This window comes from Haliaeetus leucocephalus, unplaced genomic scaffold, assembly GCF_000737465.1.
Source record: "Haliaeetus leucocephalus isolate CR32 unplaced genomic scaffold, Haliaeetus_leucocephalus-4.0 Scaffold417, whole genome shotgun sequence".
Lineage (NCBI taxonomy): Eukaryota > Metazoa > Chordata > Aves > Accipitriformes > Accipitridae > Haliaeetus > Haliaeetus leucocephalus.
The window spans coordinates 8,901,091-8,914,008 of record NW_010972853.1 but is presented as its reverse complement, the minus strand read 5'-3'; the positions used below and the strand labels follow the sequence as shown (position 1 = coordinate 8,914,008).

The 12,918-nt window shown below is 37.1% G+C and overlaps 1 protein-coding gene across 10 annotated transcripts in view; it reads left to right on the top strand.

Annotated features, from left to right (window-relative positions):
- HECTD1 (HECT domain containing E3 ubiquitin protein ligase 1) overlaps window positions 1-12,673 on the top strand; it is a 63,032-nt gene extending 50,359 nt beyond the window's left edge. For 9 of the 10 annotated variants that reach the window (XM_010574259.1, XM_010574261.1, XM_010574255.1 and 6 more), the window contains 13 exons: window positions 2,410-2,464; window positions 2,703-2,885; window positions 3,225-3,435; window positions 3,518-3,603; window positions 4,747-4,874; window positions 6,804-7,005; window positions 7,150-7,287; window positions 7,520-8,127; window positions 9,241-9,319; window positions 9,430-9,523; window positions 9,819-9,969; window positions 11,201-11,345; window positions 11,710-12,673. In XM_010574259.1, coding sequence (XP_010572561.1) covers window positions 2,410-2,464; window positions 2,703-2,885; window positions 3,225-3,435; window positions 3,518-3,603; window positions 4,747-4,874; window positions 6,804-7,005; window positions 7,150-7,287; window positions 7,520-8,127; window positions 9,241-9,319; window positions 9,430-9,523; window positions 9,819-9,969; window positions 11,201-11,345; window positions 11,710-11,847 — 2,218 coding nt within the window. In that variant the 3' untranslated portion in view covers window positions 11,848-12,673. Of the gene's footprint in view, window positions 1-2,409; window positions 2,465-2,702; window positions 2,886-3,224; window positions 3,436-3,517; window positions 3,604-4,746; window positions 4,875-6,803; window positions 7,006-7,149; window positions 7,288-7,519; window positions 8,128-9,240; window positions 9,320-9,429; window positions 9,524-9,818; window positions 9,970-11,200; window positions 11,346-11,709 lie in introns of those variants that run through there. The other variant, XM_010574263.1, reaches the window with a different exon arrangement.
- The last annotated feature ends 245 nt before the right edge of the window (window positions 12,674-12,918 follow it).

Here is a 12,918-nt window from a genome sequence, read left to right as displayed (position 1 = left end):
AGTATTTCAGAAGTCAAGCAATTGACCAAGAGAGCAGAATTTGGTCTGCTTAGGGATCTGCTTGGAAGAATCCCATGGGGCTATAGTCCTAGAGAGAAGAGAGGTCCAGGAGACATGATTGATTTTTCAAGGATAACTTCCTCCAGACTCAAGAATAATCCATCCCAATGTGTGGGAAGTCAGGCAGAGGCAGTAGGACACCTGCATGAATGAACAAGAAACTCCCAGCAGAACTCAAAATATAAAAAGGAAGCATGCAAGAGGTAGAAGAAGGGTCAAGTGACCCAGGAGGAATATAGAGGCATTGTCCCAGCATGAAGGTGTGGGGTTAGGAAAGCCAAAGCCCATCTGGAGTTGAACCTGGTGAGGGATGTGAAGGGCAAAAGGTTAGGGAGCACTTAAAGAAACGGGACATACAAGTCCATGGGACCCAATGTGATGCACCCACAGGAGCTGGCCACTCTTGATTATCTTTGAAAGGTCACGGTGATTGGGATGCATTTCTGAGAGCTGGAGGAAAGCAAGTGTCCCTCCTATCCCCCAGAAGGGCAAGAAAGATCTAGGGAACTACGAACTGGTCACCCTCTCCTTCATCCCTGGAAAGATGATGGAAATAGTCCTGGAAACCATTTTCAAACAATGAAGGACAAGAAGGTGATTGGAAGTAGGTGGCATGGATTTATGAAGAGGAAATCATCTGTAACCAACCTGGTAGCCTTCTGTGATAAGTTGACTAGCTCAGTGGATGAGGAGAAAGCAGCAGATGTTATTTTCCTCAACTTTAGTAAGGCTTTCAACACTTTCTCCCTCATTGATGAACTAATAAAGTATGGACTAGATAGTGTCTGAAAACTGCCTGAACTGCCAGGCTCAGATGATTGTGATCATTGGTATGAAGTCCAGCTGGAGGCCAGCTGGCGTACCCCAAGGGTTGATACTGGGTCCAGTACTGTTTAACATCTATATTAATGAACTGTATGATGGGACAGAGCAGACCCTTAGCAAGCTTGCTGACAAAACAAAACTGGGAGGAGTCATTGTTGCACCAGATGGTTGTGCTGCCATTCTGAGACACCTCATCAGGCTGGAGAAATGGGAAGACAGGAACTTCATGAAGTTCCACAAAGGGAAATGCAAAGTCTAGCAGCTGGGGAAAAATAACTGCATGTGCTGGTACAGGCTGGGGGCCAGCTGGCTGGAAAGCAGCTTGGTGGAAAAGGCCCTGAGTGGAGGTGGAGATAAAGTTGAATGTGAGCCAGCTATGGACCCTGGCAGCAAAGAAGGTCAGCAGCATCCTGGGCTGCATTAGGAAGGTTGAGGAAGGTGATCTTCCCCCTCTTCTCGTGCTGGTGAGACATGTCTGAAGTGCTACGTCCAGTTCAGGGCACTTCAGTATAAGAGAGACATGGACACTGCAGTGAGTCCAGCAAAGGGCTGCTACACTAAGCGTGCTTTAGCTGCTAAGTAAAGGGCTTAGAGTCTGTCACACAGAGAGAGTCTGAGAGATCTGGGACTTGTCTAGCCTGGAGAAAAAAAGGTTTGTGGGATCTTACCAATGTGTATGAATGCCTGATGGGAGGAAGTAGAGAAGACAGAGTGTAGACTCTTCGTTGTTGCAACAAGTGAAAGGACAAGAAGAAAATGGCTCAAATTGAAATACAGGAAATTCAATTTAAATGTGACATTTGAGTAGCGGTATAGGACTACGTTCCTTCCAACCTCAACTATTCTCTGTACCCTAATTTGACCTTAATAGCTTTATAGTAATAGACAGAAATTGTAAGACTACATGATTGTCTGTATTTTCCATTTACTACACCAATGTAACTTCTGTCATACTAGAAAACTAACATATATGAAAGCAAGAACTGCAATAAGGTAGTTGCAGTTTATTTATAAATCTTTGTATTTCAGATTTCAGCAGTGCTTGTGTGTTGCACCTGTTTTCTGAGTTGCCTTGTGTCAAAAATTGTGTGCTGTAGCAAAACTATTTTCTAGTTAGAAAGCATGAGAAACAGTTGTAGATGTCCTTATCTCCTAAGTTAATACACAGCAAACTACCCTGGGACTTCAAAATTTCAAAGAGTTGGTGCATGTATAATGAAGAACCTAAAGTTGTTTTGGGAAGTTTGCACAATGAAAGTTGCTTGATTACTCAAACCTCACTTCAGGAAACATAAATTAAATACTTTGCAAGATAAATATCGACATAATGAAATTAAATATGAGTTTAAGAGCTTTGCTACATCAGGGTATCCCAGATGTTCTCTGCGGCAAAGAGCAGCTGCTATTGCTGTTTTACATCATGTTATCTAAATGTCATTGATGTCTAACAAGTCTATGTATAACTTCAGAATTTAGAGGATGTGCTATGAGTATGAAATATTAACTCATTGTTTTACTATCTAGAATCATGTACAGAGAAATGAAGGATTCTGATAAAGAGAAAGAAAGTGGAAAAATGGTAAGACTTCGGTGCCTTTGTGTATGTTTTTAAGGCTGTTTAAACAAAAGCAAAACAAATCTTACTGCAGTTTTTGAAATGCTACATTAAAAAAACTAACAGTTTTCAATTACTTAAAGGATATGAGTGAGTATATTTGTAAATGCATGCTCCTTTAAAAAAGACAATATGTAATGCATGTGAAATATTAAGGACTTTACAATCAGGAAGAACCAACATTTGGTGGTTCCTGTTGTAGGGTTGCTGGTCAGTAGAGCATGTGGAGCAGTACCTTGGCACTGACGAATTACCAAAGAATGACTTGATAACCTACCTGCAGAAGAATGCAGACTCAGCTTTCCTGCGCCACTGGAAATTAACCGGCACTAATAAAAGTATTAGGAAAAACAGAAATTGTTCCCAGCTCATAGCTGCATACAAGGTATATGTCTGCATCCAAACTTTTTCTGTTATGAATGGCTGTGTGCTTTGTTTTGCAGCTTTAAAGATTCTTGTGGAGGAGGGATATGACATGGATAGGAAAGTTGAATGCCAATATCAAGTTTAGTTTTTGCTGCTCTCTTTTTTTGTTTTTTTCCTTTAATGTCTTCTGTTAAATATGCATTTGTGTTTAAATGCATTTGAACCATGATTTGAACCATCCACAATTTAACTAAGTGTTGAGTAACCATTCTAATTTTTCAAATCATTAACTTGGAGTGTGCAGTCCTACAGATAGTAACACACGCAGTTTTCATTCTTAACAATTCTTTTTTTACAGGATTTTTGTGAACATGGATCAAAATCAGGATTAAGTCAAGGGGCCATTTCTACTCTTCAAAATTCTGATATCCTTAGTTTGGCAAAGGAACAACCTCAGGCCAAAGCTGGCAGTGGGCAGAACTCCTGTGGAGTAGAAGATGTTCTGCAGTTACTTCGCATTTTGTATATAGTTGCCAGTGACCCTTACACAGCACGAACTTCTCAAGAAGGTAAGTTAGTTATCTAGCAGAGCTTCTTAAATGTTTTATTGAAAACAAAATAAAGGAAAAATTTTCTCTTGATTATTTTCAGAAGGAGATGAGCATCCTCAGTTTAACTTTCCACCAGATGAATTCACAAGCAAAAAAATTACTACAAAGATTCTGCAACAGATTGAGGTATTACATTAATGTGTTATGCACGCTGTGTATACATAATGTTGTTTTTAAGACTTTATTATACTTTTCCTTACTTAGACTGTTTGAAATTATTAGCTTTTTTGCCATTTTGACTTAGGAATTGTTTCATATGGTAATTTACTTCCTTATATTTTGGATGAGGAAATTCTGTAAGAACAGACTAGTCTGAATAAAAACATACCAAGAAAAAAGTTGTAATAGAATTGTATCTTTTTGTTATGAAGAATAATTTTTTTCCTGCACCAAACATCGAAGTTACAAAGTAGTGTTTGCTGCCTGATGATATTGTAACAAAGGGCAATTAATTGTGTTAGGGTTCGCAAACATTTTATTGTTTATACGTTCCAGATAAAGCTTTTAAAAATAGTATGTAGAAAACATATTGGTACCAGGTCAGTTAGATGCGTTAAAAGGAAAATGTTAAGATGTAGCTCTTCAGCAGAACTACATTGTCTTTAACAAAGATTTAAATATGAAGATTCTTGACTTGTTTGGCCCTTTTGTGCTTTTTGAGTTTGTTTTGTTGGTTTTTTTTATTACAGTAAAGTTGCCCTAATTATTCATTAAAAAAAAAAAGTTCAGTTTTTCATGTTCTTTTAAAGGCTGTTCAGGCACTCTGAATATCTTTGTAGTAATAATTTCTGCAGTCTTTTTTTATCATACTTGTATCTTAGAAGGGACGTTAGTAATATTTCAGTGGGGATCATCTTTACTACCACCAAGTTTCTTCCATGCCTTCTGGTATTGAAGAGGTAGTATCTAATCCCTTTTGGGCAAAGCTCAGAAGAATTCTTTCCAGGTAATTGTATACTCAGATCTCCCCACAGTGCTTTGAGTAGTACATATTGCACAGATTTACTATACAGCTTTTAGTGTCTTTGTGCCAAAGCAGCCTGTGTCCACTCTTGAGTCCTAGAAACTCTGTGAACTTCTCATTCATAGCATTTAAAGGAGGGGGGGAAGCAGTTGCTGCGTAGGAAGAAACATGCTCACACACAAGTGAAAACTTCGTACTTCGGTGTATTGGGTGCCTGTGTACTTAGTTACAAATTTCTTGGGACTACCTGAGTCTAATATTAGAAACACTTTGTTTTGTTTTGTTTTCCTTGCATTAAACTACAGGAACCCTTGGCACTAGCAAGTGGAGCTTTGCCAGACTGGTGTGAGCAGCTAACAAGCAAGTGTCCTTTCTTAATTCCATTTGAAACAAGACAGTTGTACTTCACATGCACAGCATTTGGAGCATCAAGGTAAAAAAAACCAAAAAATTAAAAAAAAAAAACCAAACCAAAAATACTGCTGCTTTTTTTTTTTAATATAATAGGTTTTTTAATCGCTAATTCACAGAAGGACCTTATCCTAATGAGAGAGATTTTGTTTGCCAAATGTAAATCATTTTGGATAGTAGAAAAAAAGGGAAGAAGATGGAAAACTTCAGAAAGACTTTTGGACACTTGAAACATTATTGTTCATTGTATTAGAGGTTTATGATGAGTAGCCTACCTCCTGTTTGATATTCTTCAGGAAATTCCTCTGAAGAAATTTCATTTTTCAACTTTAGCTGAAGACTTGCATGTGTACCTCTAGCTAGGTTATCCTATTGGGCAGTAATTAGACTGGGTTGCAGTTCACTGCATTAAAGGAGTAGGAAACAAAATAGAAAACATTCTGAAAATAAATGTGCATTAAATTTTTTTTAAAACATACACTAAAGCATATATCTTTTATACTTCCTACAGTGGTTTGGTGATTGTTTGTTTTGGTTAATTTATTTCAATTCACTAAAGTCTTAACAAAATAGACAAAATCTAAAGAAAAGATGCTATTTTGAAAGTTAGTATTAGCTGCATAATGAAACTGTAACAAAACCAAACGTTAAAACACTTAAGGGTACCCTCTAATGTGCTTCCTTACCTAGGAATCCTTAATATGTCACTGCTACAGTCAATTACCTTGAGAGTATGTAGACAGTGTAAACCTTTTTGCCAGTTTACTTTTATGTAATGAGATGGAAGAATTAGTTTTTGTGGGTTTTCTTGGCTGTTTTGTGTGTTTGTTTTTCAAAGAGGAAGTGTAGACAGTGGGTTGCAAAAATTACTGTTGTCTAATACACAGTAGAAATGCCTCATGAAGGGTGTAAAATGAGGCATTTTAAAAAGAAAGAAAAAGGAAGAGAAGAAAAGGTGTTGTCTTGCAAGACATCAGTTTAAATCTTATTAATATGGAAAAATTGAACTTCTATGGAAAAATGGTCCAGAAAGATGGACCATGTGTGTTGTTTTTTTGTTTTGTTTTTGTCTTGAAAAAAGGTAGTATTTTAGAAAAACTGTATTTTAAAGAGATCCCTCAGGAAACATGGTATTTGCATGGTATTTACTTGGTAAGTAAAGAGCTTTCTTAAGAACTATTTCCAGTATTTTAAGACCTTAAAACTCATATACTCTATATAAGCTCTGCGTGTATATGCACGTGGCTGTGTACACTCTCCGTCTGTGTCTGTCATGACACTTGACCATACTTGCAAAACAACCAACAGATGGTAGCTTTGTAGATAGTTTATTGCTGCATAGATGACAATACGGAAAAGAATTTCAAGCTTTAACTTCGTGTGAGTACTGCTATTAGAGTTGGGTGTTCTTCCTTCACTGATATGGGTCTGTATGTGTATGATTGCGCTTCCACTTTGGTTCTGTGTTTCTCTAAGTGCGTAAGTAAATCTGGCTGTAAAACTTGTCAGTACCAATGGGATGATGTACAACTGCCTTGCAGTATATAATGGAAATGGTAGTAAGTGTCTATAAACAATTTTGAGCATCTGTGATTAAAAAGTACTGCAGTAAATTCTGCCTTCTGTTCATTCCACTGTAATTTGAAAACTATAATAATTCAGATCAAGAATTGTATGTTTTCATTGGTGCTATCTATTACATCAGAAGTTATGGTTGGCCCTTCATAGTAATTAAAAATTATTTACTTTTCTAAACTCATAAAATATGAAGCAGCCCATATGTGGGCATTTCATATACTTCTGAGAAATACTTTGGTATATAACTTTAAAAAAAAAATATTATTAGGAGGTAATTAGTACTTAACAAGGTAACTTTTCGTAGTGGCTACTTTCAAGTTTTTATGCTGGTAGACATCGAAGTTTCAAACAACTGGTTTTTGGTTTTCTCCAGAGCAATTGTATGGCTGCAGAACAGACGAGAAGCCACTGTTGAACGGACAAGGACCACAAGCACAGTGCGACGTGATGATCCAGGAGAATTCAGAGTTGGACGCCTCAAACATGAAAGAGTGAAAGTTCCGCGAGGTGAATCCTTGATGGAATGGGCAGAAAATGTCATGCAGATTCATGCAGACAGAAAATCTGTTCTAGAGGTAAAGCACATCTGCCTAGCAGAGCGAGGTTAGATAGCTATTTCTAATGTACTAGCTGGGATACTGAAAATCCTGTTCCATAACCAACACCGAACCTTTCACTAGGATTTTCTTTTATTATTAACATACCTTATGTTTTTCTAGGTTGAGTTTTTAGGGGAGGAAGGAACAGGCCTCGGTCCTACCTTGGAATTTTATGCATTGGTGGCAGCAGAATTTCAGAGGACAGATTTGGGAGCTTGGCTTTGTGATGACGATTTTCCAGATGATGAGTCTCGGCAGGTATATTTCAATTTGCATTTTAAACTGATTACTTGTGTAAACGAAAAATGAGCTAGATACCTGGGATGGGAAGAACACGTGATCGGTGAGCAGCCACTCATCATGGTCAAGAATGACCAGTCTGTTCTACACCTTGCTTTCTCTACCTGTTCTCTTTTTAACAGAGAAGTAGAGTACAAGAAATTAAATTCACCTTTAACAATGTCAACTTCTTGTGCATCTCTTAAATCAGGTTGATATTGGTGGTGGATTGAAACCCCCTGGCTACTATGTACAGAGATCATGTGGACTCTTCACAGCACCATTCCCACAAGATAGTGATGAACTTGAAAGAATAACCAAACTCTTTCATTTCCTTGGAATTTTCTTGGCTAAATGCATTCAGGACAATAGACTTGTGGATTTACCCATTTCTAAGCCTTTTTTTAAACTCATGTGTATGGGGGACATTAAAAGTAACATGAGTAAGTTGATATATGAATCACGGGGTGACAGAGACTTGCACTGTACTGAAAGTCAGTCGGAGGCTTCTACAGAAGAAGGGCATGATTCCTTGTCAGTAGGAAGTCTGGAAGAAGACTCCAAATCAGAATTTATTCTTGATCCACCAAAACCAAAACCTCCTGCCTGGTTTAATGGAATTTTAACATGGGAAGACTTTGAATTAGTAAATCCACATAGAGCTAGGTTTCTAAAAGAAATTAAGGACCTTGCAATTAAAAGGCGTCAAATTTTAAGCAACAAAAGTCTGTCAGAAGATGAAAAGAACACAAAACTACAGGAATTAATGCTGAAGAATCCATCGGGTTCGGGACCTCCGCTTAGCATAGAGGATTTGGGGTAAGAGTTTTCATAGCTATTTATAAATATGCAAACAGTGTTGTGTTAGAGACAAATGTCAACATGTGTAATTAAAAATGAAGATTTCTTCATTTTAAATAATATCGTTGCAAGGGGGAATCATTAGAGATGCAGCAAGATCCAGTTTGCCATCTGTAACTATATTCTTGTTCCTTAGTTTGAGGATTTTCTCTTTTCATTTGCTCTGTTTCCTAATGTTTAAACTTAAAAGTGGCTGCACTGCAATGCCGTATAACTCTCTAGAAACGCACAAATACTTGTAGAGACCTTTAGACAAGTGTGAATCAGTAATTTCTTTGCTATGATAACTATTGAAATTTATCAAGTTTTTTTGAGAGCTTTTAAAGAGGACAGATTAAAATTTCAGATTACGTTAATAGACACACAGTGCAGTGTTTGAATCCACGTTGAACAGAACATGTGCTAACCTTTAGCAAATGTTAAGGACATAAAAGTGCTCATACCTGTGTAAACTGGTGTCAGGATGTCATCTTTTGTAGTTTTAAATTCTTTCTTTTGAAACAGCAGGTTTTCTACCATTAATATTATGGGTTATTTGTTAAAATTGTGTTGTGCCACAAGGATTGCATGGACAGAGTTCAGTAATTGCTTATGGCCTTGCAGACTTCAGCATGGCTTGTTATAGAGAGAAAGCAAGTAGCACTGTTGAAGGGCCTAAATACCTAATATGTTGAGTGGCTCTGTAACTGTTAGTGCTGGAAATTAATGTAAAAGAATTCTTGAGTTTGTGAGCTGAATTAAACTGCTTGAGTACTTTTGAAGCTGATAACTTAAAGATATCAAACTCTTATGAAATTTTCAATGGTTATCAAAGCCAAATAAATAGTGGGTGAGTACTCGCATGTGCATACCATAGATTTGAAACATGTATTATCTGTGTAGTCCATTACTGATTGTAGTTGTGTACTGCAGTGCCACTGTTCATGTATATACAAAATGATCTACAAACAATGGCTTGAAATGTAGTGAGATGCTTTTGGGTGTGTGGGGTGCAGTTTATAAATCTGGTGTACTTGCAAAAACAGTAGCAGACTTGTTTGCAATTAGTAACTATCTTTTTGTGTTTTGAAGTCTAAATTTTCAGTTTTGCCCTTCATCCAAAGTATATGGGTTTACAGCTGTGGATCTCAAGCCAGGTGGTGATGATGAGGTAAGGAAACAACCTACCTTTACAATTTCAACAGCAGTTACATTTTTACTGTCTCAGCAGTAACTCTAATGCAAAGTGAACTCTTAAGTATTTATCTATTGTCTTTGCAGACTGTAACAATGGATAATGCAGAGGAATATGTAGATCTCATGTTTGACTTCTGCATGCATACTGGTATACAGAAACAGATGGAGGCATTCAGAGGTAATTTTAAATATGGCAGAACATATACTCAGTTAGGTGGACTAACTGGTGTTCAGGGTGTGCTGGTTTAAAGTGGTGGTATGGAATGGCTTTCAAAAAATGTTAAGAATGCAATAGATATTAACTTCATAACACATCTGCATTAGTTACGCCACTTTTAATCTTGAAGAGGTTCCATTTATCTTAATTAAGAAACTGTTGATTGATTCTGGTTTGATTAAAATATAATTGAAATGCTGACATTATTTTATAAACAGTCTTTTGACTTTATAACTGTATCTTGTGTAAATTAAAGATGGCTTCAATAGAGTCTTTCCAATGGAGAAGCTGAGTTCCTTCAGCCATGAAGAAGTTCAGATGATTCTTTGTGGAAATCAATCGCCTTCTTGGGCAGCTGAGGATATCATCAATTATACTGAACCTAAACTGGGATATACACGAGATAGGTAGGTACTTAGATTCTGAGTGATTTTAAAATAGTAGCTAAAAGATACATTAAGTGGCAAAATGTCCAGAATGTTCATTAGATGACGATGCCAAATTGGATGGGATTGGTGGTCACTGAAGAGCAAGTGATTGCCTAAAACTATGTGAAATAACCATATATGTTACAACGGATAGGTTGGAAGGTTTTTGGTGTTTCTGTGATGAGAGAGGATAAAAACATTTAAAATACTCAAATGTGAACAAGTAGTGGAAATGCAATGGCAGTTAACTAATACAGGCTATTAAAAATAGCATTTTAGAGTTTTTAATTTTATCTTTGGTGGTGATTATAATTTCTGTTTGGTTGGGTGTAGTTGTTACTTGTCCCTTTTTTCTTATTTCTTTCTCTTCAAGTGTAGTTAGAAAATGTACTATGCAGGGAACACGTATACTGGTGATTGGCTATCAGGAGGTGGTCTCAATGTTTTGGGGTTTGTTGGGTTTGGGGTTTTTTTGCTGCTTGTCATGTTTGGTAGCAATAACATACAAACTACTTCTGGAACTGTGTTAATATAAGCATGCTGAAGGATCCTAATCAGTCTAAGAGGCAGTGTGGAGCGATTCTTCTGTTGGCCCTGCCCTGTGTCCAAAGATGCAGCTGAGATTACGTTGCCTGATACCAAGGGAGTGTTTCAGCAGGCTGTGCTTTCTTCATGCCCTCTCCTCCCCCTCATTCCCTGGGCTGGTATGGATGAAAGCAGTGGTAACTGGAGGATTCCTTGAAGATCTATTGTAGTCTGTTACATTTTTCCAATTTTTTTTGCATGAGGGTCTTGAACAGGATAGAAATTAAATCATATATAAATTGAAATGGCTTTATACCGCAGAAGTGGTACAGGAAAAATCTTAAGATTATGGTCAGTTGGAATCTTCTCATAGAATAAGTTTGAGCTCTGTCTAATTCTCTACCCATTCATATGCAAGATACCTGAATAATGCTCCAAGATAAGTATGGAGAAAAGTTCTTATTCACCTACATTTTTCTGTGTAATACTCAGCAAGGAGATTAAAGAAGTATTTTTATGGGTTTTATGATGTTTTATTCTTAACTCAATACTGAACAGGCACTAGAATCTTATGATTGCTTAGATGTGACTGAAGATCGTAATTGTACTGTCTCAAGTGAAGGGAAATTAGAAAAACCACTCTCTTGTTATGTTATCATAACTAATTATTTTAATTTATTTTAAGCCCTGGATTCCTTCGATTTGTGAGAGTCTTGTGTGGTATGTCTTCGGATGAAAGGAAGGCTTTTCTCCAGTTCACCACTGGTTGTTCAACACTCCCACCAGGAGGACTGGCAAACCTACATCCCCGGCTCACTGTTGTACGCAAGGTATGGTTTCTTCAGGTTGCCCTTCAAACCAACTATTTTGGCTTTTCAATGTGATTGTTGCTACATTAAGAAATAACACTGACTTTTTTTTTTTTTCTCCCGGTTTTTAATTTATGACACCATGGTAAGCTTTCAGTACTAACCTCTGTTTCAGGTCTGTTTGCTGACTTCATATTTGAGTATAAAAGAATTAACATACATATAGATTTCTAAGTTGGTCTGTAGCTTTCCTGATGCTACTGTTTCTTGACAACTGGTGTTATGTATGCAGTAAATGCCATGAATTAGAGGACCTTACAACTTTCAACTTCAATATTGAGTGCTATGAACAACTGCAGTAAAAAATGTTCTTTCTTTTCCTCAGGTTGATGCTACAGATGCAAGTTATCCATCTGTGAATACATGTGTGCATTACCTAAAGTTGCCTGAGTATTCTTCTGAGGAGATTATGAGAGAGCGTCTGCTAGCTGCTACAATGGAGAAAGGCTTCCATCTCAACTGAGCTGCTGACTGCAATATGGGACATGAGAAAGTGTTTTTTGATACTAGTGAAGCCTCTTGTGTTTGTGTGCAAAAAATATGATCTCCACGCTGTGCTCTGATGAGACTTGCCTTTTTTTTCACCTGTGAGGCTTTAGGAACATGTGGAATAAGTTTGTTAGCTGCTAATGACAAAATAAATCCTTGTAACTACACAGCCAGCAAGAAATTGGCACAGAACACTGTGTGATGCTTCAAGGGCTTGCACAACTGGAAATTAAGGTGGTTCTGTTTGACTGTTCCAAAGAACAGATCATCAGATTTTCAGTGTTCACTGATACAAATTTCTAACAGTGTATTTGTGTAAAGTTTGTCATTTAATACCTTGTACACTACAGTTGCCATCACTGATCCCTGTTTTGCTGGCTTTAAGCTAAATGGTCAGAAACTTGCTTCCTTAAAAGTTAGAGTTAATGGGCATCTCCAGCTTTTTCTTTTTTAATGGTGCCTGCACTATTGGAGTATTTTAGTGGGTTTTTGCATATAATCATGCACAACCTTTTTTTTTTCCCTTTTTTTTTTTTCCTTTCAAGTGGGAATATATTTTGATTTCTCAATTGCCCTGCTATAAAGATCAAATCCTTAAGTGTGTTTGTGCAGCTCAACGATAAAGCTATTAAAAAACACTGGTTCCTAGTGCAAGGCACACTTAAAGCAAGTTCTACTTTTGGTTGTATTTTCTTTGTATATTATAAACATTTATTTAACTTGTTGCAGTTTGAAGTTTAAAAAAACCACCCAATGTGTAAGCTCAAAAGTAATCATTAAAATGTTTGCAACATATAAAACTGTCTCCTTTGAATACTTCATTAGTATTTCTTATGTTATTAAATCCCTGTACGTGTTCTGAACTATGTGCTGTACTTTTTTCAAGGTTTAAGAGAGCTACGTGGCAATAATTGGTCTCATGAATTCATCTCTGCTCAAATCTTTTCAAAATTACACAGTGCAACTTTTTAAGAAATAGTCTGGCAGTGGCAACACTGCATGTGGCAGGTTTTGGTGCTCTTCAGTGGGCCCATGTGACCTGAGG